General features: G+C 41.7%; 1 protein-coding gene across 4 annotated transcripts in view; it reads left to right on the top strand.

The window, feature by feature from the left end:
* Positions 1-12,847, top strand: part of LOC149436291 (galectin-1-like) — a 391,735-nt gene extending 378,888 nt beyond the window's left edge. For 3 of the 4 annotated variants that reach the window (XM_089661735.1, XM_089661736.1, XM_089661734.1), the window contains exons 2-4: positions 687-766; positions 1,854-2,025; positions 3,233-3,571. In XM_089661735.1, the coding sequence (XP_089517861.1) occupies positions 687-766; positions 1,854-2,025; positions 3,233-3,376 (396 nt within the window). In that variant the 3' untranslated portion in view covers positions 3,377-3,571. Of the gene's footprint in view, positions 1-686; positions 767-1,853; positions 2,026-3,232; positions 3,572-12,679 lie in introns of those variants that run through there. The other variant, XM_089661743.1, reaches the window with a different exon arrangement.
* The last annotated feature ends 5,233 nt before the right edge of the window (positions 12,848-18,080 follow it).

Consider the following 18,080-nt stretch of genomic DNA (forward strand, 5'->3'; position numbering starts at 1 on the left):
CTGCCTTCCTGGGTATTCTTAGTATTGGGCATATACTGGAATGGCTCAGACCCTCTTCTCCTCCACACTTGCCCATAGTGGCTCATTATTTCCATGCCTTCCCCTGGTGTGATTATACTAAACATTTGTTGTGTAGTCTTATAAACGGTCCGGTTCTGAGATGTGACATGTCCATCCGCTCTGGGTTAATCCATTTGTGCCATATTAACTCTTTCCATGCAGGATGGAAGCTGGGGGTGGGAAGGGTGTAGGGGGAATACGCTGGACAGATCAGATATTTGATGCACACATGATGACAAACTAACATGCTAACCAGAATTCAACTCATACTGTACCCACCAAGTACATAATTACTAAACATGAATGCTGGGCAGGCCTTGGCACCATCCGGCTGTCTGTAGATGGGACTATACCTTATAAAGGTCTGGGCAGCCGGCATACATGATATGAATGTTAGAGAAAATGTATATATTGTCATGTCATTGATGTGTTATTAGACATTTGTGATCTGCTGGGGATGTCTGAGCTCCTCCACTCTCCCACAAAGTGCTGCCACCCACAGAAATCCCAAACTTATTCTGAGTGCAACCATCAGATGTCTCTCCTGTCTATGAACAGTGTAATAATTGCTTCCTCCCCCCCTCTATTATACATGGTGTAATAATTCTCTCCTTTCTCCCATACAGACTTTTTCCTTTTACAACATCGGCCTCAAACCTGGTCACTCCGTGGAGGTGAAGGGCTTCATTCCGGAGGACTGTAAAACGTAAGTCACGGTTCCATCCTCAGCTACTTATTATACAATAGATGTCTGCTCTCTGTATAATTTGCCAAAAGTTTACCTTGCAGAAGCAGGAAAGTGTTCAGTGTACAGTACATCCTACTGACCCCTACACGCTGGGAATTCGGCATGCGTGGTCCCTCAAATGCCTGACATCAGATTGTTTTGCTCACAGAAAATTTAGCTCAAATGTGTGTCTACATTGACACAATTTCAACATATGAGATGCCAGCTGGCAGACTAATGTCATCACTACTGCTTACCTAGTTAGAGGTCCAATGGTAAGAGGGAGTGAAAGGGCACAAAGTAGTAGTGACTTCTCAGCTCCCCCTCCTAGCAGTGACACCTTAGCCCCGTTCACCCTTCTCCCTCCCACAACAGTGACCCAACAGCTCAGATCACCCTTTTCCCTGTCTATTTGGATTGTACACGGTCATTCAAGTCTGATCTCAACCTCTCTGCACTCCCATCCCAACGCACACATTCCTGCGTTACAAATGGCTGTGTAAGTGGGTGCTGTAGTGACCGTCGGCTGGAACCCAACACATGTCTGATGAGGGGGTCCAGCAAGTCTTCAAAATGTTGCCTTGCTGTAACTATGTAATCATTCATTAAAATGTTTGGACCCACATTGGTGATCCTTGGTGTGCTGGTGACCTCCTCCCAGACTTGAATGACTTCACTGTTTCTCTTGTCAACTTTCAGGAGAAATTGCTCCACAGTGGATGCAACTACACATGTCAGTGACGGATTCTCTCAGAGCTTAGTTACTGCTTCTTTTTCTCTTTTTTTTTTTTTTTTTTTTTTTTAAGAATATGTAGACAACCGTCTGTCCATATCTAGGCTACAAGTTCACTTTAGGTACTTTCGGTATAGAGAAGGATTACCAGGACCCCCCCATGTTTTTCATGCAAACTGTCAGTTTTAGTTGCCAAAAACATTGTCTGATATTATTTTGTGACTTGGGTGGCAGAAGTACCTCTGATTCACATGAGTACCACAGGTGAATGACTCGAGTACTAGATCTGACAAGAACAACTGAGCAGAATTTGTGCTTTTTCTGTCTTTCTAGGTTTGTCATAAACTTGGGAACAGATGAGAAGAATCTTGTGCTACACTTTAATCCTCGATTTGACTCTCTTGGAGTCCAGCTCATGTCGATTTTGAACTCAAGGGTGGGCAATGTCTGGGGAGAAGAGCAGAGGCAAAGCTTCTTCCCCTTTGAGCAAGGATCGGACACCACGGTATGTCTACACTGGGAGGGGCAGGACTAATGGTGGATGGGGCAAAGTGTCATCACTGTTCATTTTGGACACATCAGTCTCTAAAATATGCAGTGATTGCTATGATGGGTCACTCCTTCAGCTCATTCAATGAAGGATGAGACCCTTCCACATGGGAAGATCCAATGGATTCCATCATGCTGCCATTGATATACCACCTAGTGAATGGTTGCTGTTGGTAACATTTAATGGTTGGCAGATATTGGCTTGCAATATGTTTTCATGTAACATTTTCCTATTTTGTGTATGCTTGTGTTATTGATGATGTTATGCATGTCGGATGAATATTTTAGGAAAACAAGGGAATGGGGATAAGGAAATCCCAGAGATGGACTCTGTAAAGGCTCAATCTGGGGAGTAGTGGGGGGGCTGGCCTGCAACTTAAGATCGTGTTTTACCGTAAGCCAGTCATGGTAGATGGGACCCTTGTCCAAGGGCTCACTTGAGCCATGGCTGGGACAAATGTGTATTAGGGCCCCTGGAAGGGGGAGATTGGAATTTGACAGGGAATCCTGTAGAACAGAGCCTCAGCACGTTCATGGTTCTAATACATGGCATGTAGTGTAGATTTACATAGCTTGCATGGCATACAGCAGCCTCTCCACCATTGGCCCCAGTGGAACCATTGACATTTTTTGATCTCTGGGAAAGCCTTGCTTAAAAAATTTCAGTTTGTACCCAATTTCAAGTGGCGGTCAAAATGCCACTCTTTCAGGCAGTGAAAAATAGAATTTGTCTCATGAAGCTGGCTCCACAGTTGTGTTGGGGGTCCAAAAATAGGCAGGTACCATCAAATTGGAGCCTAATTGGCCAACTCTAGGTACCCCTAGAAACCTTTGGAGTCCGGGTCTGCCAGCCATTCTCACCCAGGGTTCCTTCAAACTGGCCAAAAGCTATTGATCTGGGGGCTCCAGTCATTGGTCTAGATGACAGACTGTCCTCAGACTGTTACTAAAACATTGCAGTGCAGAAGCACATCCTTCCATTATTCCTTTCCATTAGCAATTTTCTGTAACACAAGAAGAATACAGAAGATGAGCTTCATGCACATATCTCCTTATGGAAAGATTTTAGTTTGAATCTTTTGGTGATTGTCTTTTGTATCTACAGCCAACACTCTGACCTTTTTTATAGTCCAGCAAGCTGACACTGCCATCTTTTCTTACAGGTTTCCTTCTTGTTTGAGCAAGACAAGATCACCATACAATTGCCTACAGGAAATCCTTTCACATTTCCAGTCCGCTTTCCCATAAACGAGATCTCCTACTTGCAGGTGGCATACTTCCAGCTCAAGTCCATCACACTGAAATGAAGAATCTGCAATAGAGGAGCCACCTCTCCCACGTGTCCATATCCCGGCTCTTGTGAAATGGCCATAATGGATGGAGAGAAATGTTATCCTGTCTTGTACCCTTCTCCTTCCAGTCTGCCTCCTTGCTGCTCATGTAGCCATACATTGTGCTTTGCTCAGATCACTTGCTAGAAATGAATTTCATCCAAAATCCAATGAGCTCTATTGTGTCTGATCAATCTTATTATTGAGCACTAAACTGACTCTGTATTCATTGCTGTAGTCTATAGCGCCCTCCTGCTGGAGGTTGGTTGCATTACTTCTAGGCTGCATTCACACTTGAGCCGCTTGTAGCTTCAAGGTCCAAAAAGCTCAAACTTGAGGAGGAAAAAAAAATCTTTCTTTGGTGCCTGTTTACACCTGATCACACACAGGCACCATAGAGAGCAATTTATTTTGAGTGTTTTTGGAGCTTCAAGCTACAAAACGCTCAAGTCTGTGAATGCAACCTTAGAAGGTACAGATGGTGACAAATGCTACGTTCTTCTGCCTGTGTAGTCTGATTACTTGATTTCCAATAAACATTCTAATCTTTAATGTCTTTAAAAAAAAAAAATTTCAGGCTCCAGACTGAACGGTGTGGAAAACGGGTTACTATGTATTCCTATGGAACTCTTCACCCTCGTGTTGTGGGTCTCATTGTTTGAGGTTCTGGCTTGCTGCATTCAGTTCTACATAAAATGAAAGCAGTAAAGCCACATGTGCATTTTTGCTGCAGATATTTGTGAAGGCAGCCTAACAATCACATGCTGAAGTCAGTGGCCCAGTACAGGTAGTAGCTGTGGCAGTGAATGTAGTACTTCTCCAGCGGTGGAAGGAGATGCTGGCGCAGCTTTAGTCTCAGTGTAGGGGTAGTAGACTAGGGGTAGTGACTACATAGCATGGGGAGTAAAATGGCGGCAGAATGGAAAGGGTAATGGTAAGAGCATTTAATATTTGTAGCTGGGGGTATGGAGGCCTTCAGATAAGTCGGGGGTGGAGGAGGGGTAGGAGCAGTTCTAGCAGTAGTGTGGTGGTAGTAATGGCATTGGTAGTGATCAGAGTAGTACTAGTTAAAGCAATATGGTAAGGGGGTAATATTAAAAGTAATAGTTGTAGCATTGGGTGTGGTAGTAGTCACAGCAGTATAGTAAAGGTAGTGGTAGAAGTAGCAGTTGCAAACCAGCCAGTGTGTATATACTGCAGAAGGCTGGCACCTGCAGACAAAGCATGAACATCACTTTGGCAGCTTGGGCTAAGGAAGGGGTGCCATGCTGTCCCCAGACACTGGAATCTGGATCCTGGTACTTGGAGCCCAGTTATTGCTCTGTGATCACATTCATAACAGCTGTGATTGGCCCACAGCTATCACAGGATACCTGGGCCAATCATGGTACCATGTAATTATTTGTAGCAAATCACTAGTGATCAGTTGTCATAAATGGTTAACCACTTCATGACCTTTAAACTTTGCTATTACAGAGATCTTTGGTGTAACCGAAAAAGTACAAAAAAATCCCTGATCACCACCTCAGAGTAGTACAGTGTTACCATGGTGATGAAATTATCTTTCTAAAAATGAAAATTTTTCAATCTTGTCACCGTCCCTGATCAGCTTCACATCTGTTATGAGGATGCTGTATTTCACTGGTGATAGGATGGTTAAAAAAAAAATTTTTCCGAGTATATAACTATACTTAATCCTAAAAAGAGTAACCTCCAAAAATAGGGGAGTTTTGAGGCGCTGTGCTAAAAATCGAGTATAAAACCATTATTATAGTCCATTAAAATGGTGGTCCATCTATTTCACCAATTGGTAAGCAGATATATTACAACCTAACCAACAAATCACACGATAAGATTGGACGATTCCATATCCCGCTAGTAATGCCAACACGTTTCCCAGTCTACATCTGCTTCTTCAAAGGCTTTGTGGGGATCGTCTACAAAGACATGGACATAACGTCACAGTAACAAATATATACAGGAAGATATGACACCCATTAATACACATTTCAGGAATATTTTGTTGACTCTTACCACGATGTTCACTTATATAACAGGATTGCTTTTGGTTGAAAAAGATAATATACACCGATATCTGCTGCCAGGAACAGATGTCCCATCACAGGCCCATAAATCCACCCCCACCCCATAGGGGGAAGGAGGAAAACTAGGGAAGACAAGAGGGGATGAAGACCACCGCTAATCAACTGTAAGCTGCAATATGAAGAGAAGGAGGCGATGTCATCTTTATAGTAAAATACCTCAAAACCAGAGCCCATTATATTCCCTAGTATTCATATATTACATAGTATGACCTAGATTCCAATATTTCTAACGGGGCAAAAGTGTTGTACTTCAGAGAATTCTTCCAAACAAACCGAGAATAAACTCTTCACCAGAGACACCCTCCTAGAGACGTGTATATAGCCAGGTGCACAGGCATTCCACGCTACCCATAGCCAGGTACACAGGCATTCCACGCTACCCATAGCCAGGTACACAGGCATTCCATGCTACCCATAGCCAGGTGCACAGATGTCCCAAGTTACCCATGTAGTGGAATGCATCTTCCTGCAGGACGGCTATGAGGAAAGTTCTGGTACTGAAGAGGTTAAGAAATCCAGTTTAAGCAGAGAACGTCCACTATGGGGCGCCTGGCTGGGCCGTGTCCCCCCCATACTAGGATCAGTAATGACAATTCCTGGGATGTCATGCGTCTCATGTGATGTATTGGAGGTCCTGATTCCTCTATATAGATCTTTATATCACTAGAGGGGTCACCGGCAGGAGGAAGGAGGTCCCAATTCCTCTATATAGATCTTTAGTTGGACCTCATTTAGAATACTGTGTCCAGTTCTGGAGATATCACTTCCATAAAGATATTGATGAGATAGAACGAGTCCAGAGACGGGGAACACAAATGGTGAAAGGTCTGAGGGATCAAACATATCAGGAGAGACTGCAGGAACTTCATATGTACAGTCTGGAGGAAAGAAGGGAAAGGATGGACATGACCAAAACCTTTCAATACATCAAGAGGGGGAATAAGGTTCTGGAGGGCAGGATGTTCAGTATGAAGCCAAGATGAAGAACACGGGACATGACCTCCAACTGACTGGAGGAAAGTTCCCAACTCATCTTAGAAAGTCATATTTTCCTGAAAGGGTTGTTGATGGTTGGAATAGACCTCCAGCAGAGGTAGTGAGTCAGTCAGCAGTAAGTGGCTTCAGACATGCTTGGGGGAAACATGGATCTAGACTCAGACAACACACCAATATAATAAATATATAAGGATACATTTAAAAAAGGATACAGACTCGATGGACCACTTGGACTTTTTTCTGCTGTCACTTATCTTTGTTATTATATTTTTTATGTCTCTTATTATGTCATGCATCTCATGTGATGTCAGAGGTCTCATATGATGTCATGGGTCTCATATGATGTCATGGGTCTCATGTGATGTCAGAGGTCTCATATGATGTCATGGGTCTCATATGATGTCAAGCATCTCATGTGATGTCAGGGGTCTCATATGATGTCATGCATCTCATGTGATGTCAGGGGTCTCATATGATGTCATGCATCTCATGTGATGTCAGGGGTCTCATATGATGTCATATGATGTAATGTGTATCAGGTAATGTAAATTGTCACTTTGAGGTTGAATTCCTAAACCTGGAGAGTCCAGAATCTGGTGCAGCTCTGCATAGAAACCAATCAGCTTCCAGGTTTCCCTGTTAAAGCTTCATTGATCCAGCTGAAGGTAGAAGCTGATTGGCTCCCATGCACAGCTGCAGCAGATTTTGCACTCTCTAGTGTTAGGAAATCTCCCCCTTTGTGGTGTAGAAATGACTTTGAGGATAGTCCTCTTTCGCCCCCTTGCTGTTTGTGGTGAGTGGTGACATCCCAGCAGAGTGACGATGGACGACCCATGCTCAGTCACAGCGGATCCACATTTCATTCATTCTCTGTAATGAGCGGTTCTGGAACAATTGTCAGTCCAGGGAGCAGTGGGCGGAGTGATCCCTCCCTCCTGACTGGCTCCACCCTCAGCAGACCCCCTATATAAGAAGAAGTAGAAGAGCAGCTGATCACAAGTGTCTCTGATAAGGAAGCAGGATGGCAGATAATGTGAGTATGAGCACTGGTGGAAGCTGCAAGAGCTGAGCGAATGGCTTCTGTGGGGGATGGTTGGTGTAGTGTGGTGGGTAGTGGTGAGTATTGGTTTGCTTGGTGTGGACACAAGTTGGTGTCGGGCTGGTTTGATGTTAGTGGTGGAGGTATGAGCACTGGTGGAAGCTGCAAGAGCTGAGCAAATGGCTTTTATAGGCAGTGGTGGGTGTAGCGGTTGGTATAGGTTTGCTTGGGGTGGACATGGGTTGGTGTTGGGTTGTTGGGTGCAGGAAGTTGTGGGTCTACTTCTGGTTATTGTCTGTGCATCATTGAGAAATACGGATCATGGTGAGTATAGGGTTGCTTAATGTGGGTCAGTATTTTAGTTCTTTTATGTAGGGTGGGATGTATGTGTATTGGTGTCCTGACACAGAGCTTGGTCTGCCTTCCTGGGTGTTCTTAGTATTGGGTATATACTGGAATGGCTGGGTTTCTCCTCTCTTCTACATTTTCCCTTAGTGACTCATTTCCATATGCTGATTTCCCCCCCCCCTTTCATGTGTGTGTTTATGTTAACTACTAGTGGAAGCTGCAAAGGTGAACAAATGTGGTGTGTTGGTTGATATAGGTTTGCTTGGGGTGGACATATTTTGGTGTGGGAATATAGTTTCTGGTTCTAGTTGGTGTACCATTGAGAAATGTGGATTATGGTGAGTATAGGGTGGCTTGGTGTGAGGTTGCTGGGTGTGGGTTAGTATTTTAGTTTTTGTTCTTTCAGTTGTTTAGGTTATAATGCATGTATTTTGGTCTTCTGGCACAGGTAGGCCTGCATTCCTGGGTCTTCTTAATATTGGGCATATAGCTGTAAGCCGTGTACCGGGGTGGGCTCCCCAGGATACAGCGAAGTCACGAACGAGGAAACAACCCCAACACCAGCTTTTGCCACAACAGAATTTTACTTAGAGGTGGCAAATAAACAAAACCACAAATGCTGGGAACATACAATAAATTTACATACACCCAGCCCAAAGGCTGAGACCCTTGTGCTGCACAGCACGGCGCCTCCTGATGGATGAAGGTATAAAGTGAAGTAATTTACCTACTGGGGGGCACAACTAAGCTGCCACACCTTACCTGTTATTACCCTACAGAGCAGGAATCAGTGTATGGGGGTACGGTATGGGCTAGCCTGCGGTGCAGCTTACAATCTTACACAAATCTACAGTATTCCCCCTCCCATAACTGGTCCTGTAGCACCTGCCTGAGTATTCCTTCTGAGCAAAACGCCAGTCTGGCTTGAGTTTGTAGGATTTTATCAGCTCCTCCAATGTGAAATGCCACTTTAAGTTGTGGAGTCCTTCCAATGATCAGTAACACTTGAGGCCTGACACAGAGACCATAACTATAGGCCTGTCTCAGTCCTATGGGCGCCAACACTGAAATGAGGTGCGTGAACGATCTTACCAACTCTGGTCTGCTTTGCATCCGCTGGTGACTCTGAACAGAACAATGTCTCTCCACTGAGTATGCAATATTATAAGCAATGTATGTTGCTTTGCTCCCCTGTCCTCATCAGCTTCCTGGCAGAACATCTCCCCCTCTTTAAACAGGATTAGCATCTTGAACACCATCAGCTATACTCAATGGGATTTCTGATTACGGAGGGCAGTCTCCACAGCTGAATTGCAACGGATTATCTGATCACTCAGCCTTCTTCTCTCTTTCTCCAGTATGGCTTCTCTTTTTCTCTTCCTGTTCACTCTCCTTGAAAGAACCCCACCCCTTATTGAATATGGAAATGGCTATGCAGTCTGAGGCTGTGTTAGAAACAGTGATATCTTGTGGCCAAACTGCATAACGTCAGTCAGGACGTTCTCTAATTTACTTCACACGGTATTCAAACAATGAGAGCTGTTTCCCATCTTACATACTGGTATGGTTCAGACACTCCTCTCCTCCACAGTTGCCCATACTGGTTCATTTCCATGTCTCCCCCTCTATCTTTGTGTGATACCATCTTCTGTGCAGTGTTATAAATGGTCCGGTTCTGAGATGTGACATGTCCATCCGCTCTGGGTTAATCCATTTGTGCCATATTAACTCTTTCCATGCAGGATGGATGCTGGGGGTGGGAAGGGGGTAGGGTGGATGTGCCAGGCAGATCAGATATTTGATGTACACATTATGTCAAACAGAATTCAATTCATACTGTACCCACCAAGTACATAATTACTAAACATGAATGCTGGGCAGGCCTTGGCACCATCCGGCTGTCTGTAGATGGGGCTATACCTTATAAAGGTCTGGGCAGCCGGCATACATGATATGAATGTTAGAGAAAATGTATATATTGTCATGTCATTGATGTGTTATTAGACATTTGTGATCTGCTGGGGCTGTCTGAGCTCCTCCACTCTCCCACACTAAGTGCTGCCACCCACAGAAATCCCAAACTTATTCTGAGTACAGTAACTGCAACCATCAGATGTCTCTTCTGTCTATAAATGGTGTAATTATCACCCCCCCCCCCCATTATACGGGGAGTAATAATTCTCTCCTTTCTCCTATACAGATTCATTCTTTTTATAAGCTCGGCCTCAAACCTGGTCACTCCCTGGAAGTGGAGGGCTTCATTCTGGAGGGCTGTAAAGAGTAAGTCACGGTTCTATCCTCAGCTACTGATTATACAACATACTACTGACCCCTACACGCTGGGAATTAGGCATGCGTGGTCCCTCAAAATGCCTGACATCAGATTGACTTGTATCTGTCTCCTCCTCAGGGGCAGACTGACAACTCATGGGGCCCCCGGGCAATAGGGGATCATGGGGCCCCTGTGTCCCTGCCCAAACTCAAAAAAGCCTATGCAAAAGGTACCGGGGGCATCTCATGGGGCCCTCTACTGAACCTGGGCCCTCTGGCAGTGCCTGAGTTTCCAAATGGTCAGTCCACCCCTGCTCCTCCTGGACCTCACCAAACTGTATAGCTGCAGGCACTGTGGAGGAATTTATTCTCAATCTACAATGAAGTGCTTCATCACTACTGCTTACCTAGTTGGAGGTCTAGCACCCCTGCAATGGAAACGGGGAGTGAAGGGGCACAATGTAGTGACTTCTCAGCTTCCCCTCCTAGCAGTGACTCCTTAGCCCAGTTCACCCTTCTCACTCCCACACCAGTGACCCAACAGCTTAAATCTCCCTCTCACTATTGGGATGGGAGTGCAGAGAGGAGAGACCAGACTTTAATGAGTGTACAATCCAAACGCACATGTTTCTGCATTAAAAAAAAGGCTGTGTATAAGTGGGTGCTGGAACCAAACACATGCCTGATGAAGGGGTCCTGTGACTCCAAAATGCTGCTTTGCTGTAACTATATGTAATCATTCATTAAAACTTTTCAACCCATATTGGTGGGCCTTAGTGTGCTGGTGACATCCTCCCAGACTTGAATGACTTCACTGTTTCTCTTGTGAACTTTCAGAAGAAATTGCTCCACAGTGGCTGCAACTACAAATGTCAGGGATTTTTTCAGCTTAATTACTGTTTTTTTTTTTTATTTTTTTTATAGACAACATCCTGTCCATATCCAGGCTACAGGTTCACTGTAGGTACTTCTAGTATAGAGGATTACCAGGACCCCATGTTTTTCAAGCAAACTGTTAGTTTTAGTCTCCGAAAACATTATCTGATATAATTGTATTGTGAATTGTCAGAAGTACCTCTGAAATCCATGGGTGTTCCACTGGTGAATGACTCAAGTACTATATCTGACAAGGTCAGCTGAGCAGAATAATGGCTTTTTTTTTTATTTTAGGTTTGACATAAACTTGGGAACTGACCAGAAGAATCTTGTGCTACACTTTAATCCTAGATTTGAGAAGCTCAAGTTAATCTTGAACTCAAAGGTGGACGATGTCTGGGGAAAAGAGCAGAGGGAAAGCTTCTTCCCCTTCAAGCAGGGATCAGACACCACGGTATGTCTACACTGGGAGGGGCAGGACTAGTGGATGGGGCAAAGTGTCATCACTGTTCACATTGGACACATCAGTCTCTAAAAGATGCAGTAGGCAGCTAGTGATGGCTTAGGTAAAGGGTATATAGGCTTTGCTATAATAGGTCACTCCTTCAGCTCATTCAATGAAGGATGAGACCCTTCCACATGGGAAGATGCAATGGATTCCATCATGCTGCCATTGATATACCACCTAGCAAATTGTTGCTGTTGGTAACATTAATGGTTGTCAGATATTGGCTTGCAAAATGTTTTCATGTAACATTTTCCTTCTATTTTGTGTAAGCTTGTGTTATTGAAAATCTTATGTATGTTGGATGATTATTTTAGGAAAAGGAGGTAATGGGGATAAGGAAATCTCTGACATCAATCTGGGGAGCAGTGGGGGAGGGGGGGCGCAACTTAAGATCGTCTGTTTTACCCTAAGCCAATCATGGTAGATGGGACCCTTGTCCAAGGGCTCACTTGAGCCATGGCTGGGACAAATGTGTATTGGGGCCCCCGGAAGGGGGAGATTGTTCTACAGGATTCCCTGTCAAATGTCAGCACTCTTTTGTGGTTCTTATCTTTAGCATGTAGTGTAGATGTTATATAGTTGGCGTGGCATACAGCAGCCTCTCCACCATTGGCCCCAGTGGAACTGTTGAAATTTTGTGGTCTCTGGGAAAGCCCTAATAAAAACATATCAGTGGTGTCCCATTTCCAGTCATGGTCAAAATGCCTTACAGGCAGTGTAAAAGATCATTGGTGTCATGAAGCTGGATCCACAAGTGGTGTTGGGGCAGTTACCATGTAATGGGAGCCTAATTGGCCACAACTCTAGTTACCCCTAGAAACCTCTGGAGTCCAGGTCTGCCAGCCATTCTCACCCAGGGTTCCTTCAAACTGGCCATAAGCTATTGACCTCCTGAGGGCTCCAGTCATTGATCTAGGTGACAGACCGTCCTCAGACCCTGTTACTAAAACATTGCAGTGCAGAAGCACTTTTTTTCCTTTCCATTAGCAATTTTCTGTAACACAAGAAGAGTACAGGAGATACGCTACATGCACATATCTCCTTATGGAAAGATTTTGTTTATGGTCTTGTCTCTGTGGGAAACATTCTGACTTTTTTATAGTCCAGCAAGCTGACGCTGCCATCTTTTCTTACAGGTTTCCTTCCAGTTTGAGCTAGACAAGATCACCATACAATTGCCTACAGGAAATCCTTTCACATTTCCAGTCCGCTTTCCCATAGAGATCTCCTACTTGCTGATAGAACACCTCCAACTCAAGTCCATCACAGTGAAATGAAGAATCTGCAATAGAGGAGCTGCCTCTCCCATGTGTCCATATCCAGGTTCTTTGAAATGGCCATAATAGATGGAGAATTTTTATCCTGTTTTGTGCCCTTCTCCCTCCAATTTGCATCCTTGCTGCTCATGTAGCCATACATTGTGCTTTGCTCAGATCATTTGCTAGAAATGAATTTCATATAAAATCCAATGAGCTCTATTGTGTCTGATCAATCATTTTTATTATTGAGCACAAAACTGACTCTGTATTCATTGCTGTAGTCAATAGCACCCTCCTGCTGGAGGTTGGTTGCATTACCTTTAGGCTGCATTCACACTTGAGCTGCTTGTAGCTCAAAGTTCCAAAAAGCTCAAACCTTCATATGTAGAGTCTGGAGGAAAGGATGGACATGACCAAAACGTTTCTTTTCCTGCTGTCCCTCATCTTTGTTAGATTTTTTTTTTGTCTCATGTGATGTCATTCAAATTGTTACTTTGCGGTTGAATTTCTAAAACTGGAGAATCCAGAATCTGGTCAGCTCTGCATAGAAACCAATCCACTGAAGAAGCCTGACCATGGCTTGGTGTGGGAGCTTGATGTGGGGGGCTCCCAAGCACCTCCAGTATCCTGCTGAGAATGGGAGAGATGTGTGGGAATCCCTGGAGAGACTAGCCTTGGGGGGGTTGCCTGGACCGAGGACCTCTAGGAGTGGTGCCATTCCAGCGGGTCTGCCTGTGCTCTTGGCCTGGTGCTGTGTGTTCCCTGGAGCTTAGTGGATGGCGGGCGATCAGGTGATCTGCCGCAAAGGGAGCTCTGGGAGGCAGAGGAACCAGCCGGCCTTTCTTGGCGCAAGGGAGATGCCGGCTCTCTTCCTCCTGCACACAGGACTGTGGCAGCTGGAGACACATAGAAACGGGCTGGGTGGACCAAACAACCCCCACCCCAATCCACTCATTGTGTGAGGGGAATGTCGACTGCACTCTTCCCCAGAAGAGAGTACCTGATCTGCCTCACCCCTCACTTGGAGTAAAAGAAGAGATGTCCTAAAGTGCAGGAAAGTCTCTCAGAAGTTCAAGCTCTACAGAAACCAGAGATCTCACATGGGGAGAAGTATTCCTGTTTAGAGGGCGGGAAATGTTTTTCATGTATGTTCTATTTTTATAAATATAAATACAAATATGCTCAGTGATAATTAATAAAAGAAACCTTTCTTTGTATAATAATATCAAAAATCCCAAAAACTATAATTATTCAAATTAAGTCCAATTTCAAAATAAAAGTCCAATAAATAAATAAATCCGTGTAGTCCAAAAATAAATAAATACGTGTAGTCCAAAAATTTCATTCGAGTATAAAACTCTCCGCTGCTTGCAAAACCTTGATTACCTCAAAAAAAACAAATATACATAGTGCATTATCCTTAATAAAAATTTTTATATAAAATCAACCCAATAATATTCACCCAAGTGAAAAATGTGTGTATATCAAACCACATACACATGCGATATACTGTGCAAAACCATGCATGTGAAACACTTTACTGTGCTAAAAACTCATGACACAGTGCACACTTCTATCAAGGTCAGGAATGAATACCCTTACCAATGTTCAAAAGCAATTTACGTTTTGATCACAATCCACAGAAATTGTCTGGCGATATAAATCCTTATACAGATGTCCTCAGGGTTTGTTCTGATCCTATGATATTATAAGGATCCTTCCACCCTAGTAACTGAGATATGCTTCCACCATATACGCCAGCCAGGTACCCATATACAAAGAATAAATCATAGCGTGATACTGCCACATACTAAGATCCAAATCTTTTAATCATCCTGCTTACTTTAAAAACATCTTTCATCATACATAGCACATCAAAACCTGTCTGCCATCCGGAATCCAGGAGAGTCCTAATCGCAAATCACCGCCGATTGTTTTTGCCCTCTCCAAGATGGCCGCCACTCTACTTCCGGAATTCTCGTATGCGTCCGACGTCACCTCCCTTTGACGCGTTTCGTCATTGGACGTAATCATAAAGGGTACGTTCGTCAGACTAGGAAGTTCCATTTATACTCCTCCTTCCCAGGGTGATGCCACCGCAATCTCCATCTTTAGAAAGGGCGATGCCCTCACCTTCCGGAATTCGATAGCCAACCAGCGTACAAACAACAGAAAGTCATAGTATCGGCGCCACAATCTCCATCTTTAGGAGGGGCACTCCTATACTATCCAATGTATCCTTAACCAATACATACCAACGGCACAATTTTTACACATATCTCTATATATATCAACCCTAAATTACATACTCTATACATCAATTCTCATTGGAATTTAGAATATCAAACACATTAATTCCTTCATATACAATATCACCATATACTAAACCAATTAAATTTTCCAATATTTCATAATATATCAATATCTTAAACATAATATATACTAAAATAATAGAATATAATAAAACAGTAAAAATAAAATTAATAAAAATAATAACAATAATAACTAAACCCTATTCTTCTCTAAAATCTCATATTATTAGGAATTCATAAATATCTCACCTGGTTATTAAATAATTTATATATACCTAAAACCCCATCTATAATAAACTTTATATAATATGTCCGTGGAAACATATTCTAACCAATCACTATAATCAATATATATATTACCCTATTCCTTAAAATTATTCCAATCATATTTCATGAGCCATATTAGATAAGTTACTATCATTCTACATATACTAAAAATTGTACATTATATTCATATTGATATGTCCACCTAGGACTCAGATGGTAAAGATAACAAATCAACCATCTGACATCCCAATAGACATATCCTCCTCAATACTTTTACTCATTCATAAAAATGATATTCTATATAACCAAATTACAATATTTATCATTTTAATATTAACACTACCTTTTCCTTATATTCTTTTTTTGTTCCATTTTCTTTCTGAAGATAAACATAAGATCAATTACATTATTATTAATCATTCCCTATCAACTCCAAAGCACAATATACAAAGACTCCTAATTTAGCCCCACACAACATAACAATTATTCTCATGGATTTGGATTTAAAAATTAGAAATGAAACAATTCAAATCCAGATCCACATTTAGGCCTCCCGGTTTCAAAGTTCTTAATTCGAATATCCAATATGTTTCATTCTTGGATATGGCCTTAATTTTGTCACCTCCCCTCCAATGTGCATCTATCTTATCAATTCCACAGAATTTAAGGGCACTAGGATCACAATTATGGTGATCTCTAAAATGCCTCGATAAGCAGTGATCTTTCTTCCCTTTTTTTATATTTGTGATATGCTCACTTAATCTTTTTTGTAAAGGTCTCGAGGTCCTGCCTACATACTGGAATTTACAAGGGCATTCCAATAAATACGTAACGTAGGGGGTAGTGCAAGTAATGAAATTCTTAATCTTAAATGTCATACCAGTATTATTAGATGTAAAATTTGTAATGACTCTTACTTTCGTATTGGTTATTCTACACATTCTGCATTTTCTACAGGGGTAGAAACCTTTAAAATCAAACATATGTTTTTCTTTTTTTATTGGGAGGGGATATAATATTTTTCACTAAAACATCTTTCAAATTTTTTGTCTTTCTGTAAATAAATGAAGGTTTACTTGGGATTAATGGGCCCAAATTGGTATCTCTTCTTAATATAGGCCAATATTTGGAAAAAATGGATTCCACATCTTTATATTGGCCATTAAAACCTGTAATAAAAGCATATTCCACTTTATTCCTATTGACAAGATTATTTTTACAATTCTTCTTAGATAGGAGCCTACTAATCTTCTTATCCCCTATATAGCTTTTGCTCACCTCAAATCTAGTTTTTTCCAACGCCTCTGGATCGTACCCCTTTTCCATGAACCTATCCTTAATAATTTTAGTTTGCTCTATATATTCTTTTAGCCTTGTACAGTTTCTTAAAATTCTACGAAACTGTCCTTTGGGGATACCATTAATCCAGGATGGATGGTGACAGCTATTAGTGGGTATATATCCATTCCTATCTGTTGTTTTAAAATATGTTTTAGTAAAAATAACATTATCTTCTATAAAAATGTTTAAATCTAAAAAATTCACTGACACATTATCCATATTGAAAGTAAAACCTAAGTCATGTTCATTACCTTCTAAAACTGTTAAAAAGGCCTTCAAAGATTCTGTAGAACCATCCCAAATCACTAAAATATCGTCGATGTATCTTTTCCACAAGATCAATCCTTCCCATTTCTTATTAAAAATAACTCTCTCCACCCATTTGCTTAAAAAAATATTTGCAAGACTGGGCGCAAACTTTGCGCCCATTGCTACCCCTTTCTTTTGTATATAATATTGTCCACCATACCAAAAATAATTTTTTGTCATACAGAATTCAAGTAATGTCACAATAAATCTCCTTTGTTTAATATGGAGGTCGGTAAAATTCTTAAGACCCCACTTTACTGCTTTTATTCCATCTTCATGTTTAATATTAGTATATAAAGAATTAATATCTATAGTTACCAATATAGTATTTTTCGAGACCTTCATAAGTTCAACCAAATCAATGACATCTTGAGCATCTTTAAGATATGATGGCATTTGTTTTACTATAGGCTGTAGATATGAGTCAATATATTCCCCCGTTCTAGAATGTATAGAATCTATCCCATTTATGATAGGTCTACCAGGGGGATTATTCAAACTTTTATGTATCTTAGGCAAATAGTAAATTATAGGCATTTTGCAATGAGATGGAATTAGATATCTCATTTCTTTATTATCCAAAATACCATCTTTCTGTGCTTTATTAATTAATTCTTGGAGTATTTTCTTATATTTATTCAATGGATTATTTTTTAACTTCATATAAGTATCTGAATCCTGTAAGATATTTCCCATAACCTCCTCATAGGCCGACCTATCCAAAATCACCACCCCTCCCCCTTTATCGGCCGGCCTAATTACAACATTATTATTTTTCTTTAGGGAATTTAAACCTTCCTGAAAGATAGTTTCCTCTTTAAATTTCTTAATTTTAACATCCCTTATTTCTTCTGTAACCATCTGTTTAAAAACTTCCACGAACTGATTTTTCATATTGACTGGGTTAAAAGTCGAATTATTCTTTAATCCACTATGTGAGTAGTGATCTACAATACTAGGGCTAGATTTAATAACTGAAAACCCAGGCCCAGGTAGAGAAGAAAAATATTTTTTAATATTTAATTTTCTAATGTATCTGTTCAGATCAA

This window comes from Staurois parvus, unplaced genomic scaffold (assembly GCF_062004578.1).
Source record: "Staurois parvus isolate SC_StPar_1 unplaced genomic scaffold, SC_StPar_1.0 ptg001381l, whole genome shotgun sequence".
NCBI classification, from domain to species: Eukaryota; Metazoa; Chordata; class Amphibia; order Anura; family Ranidae; genus Staurois; species Staurois parvus.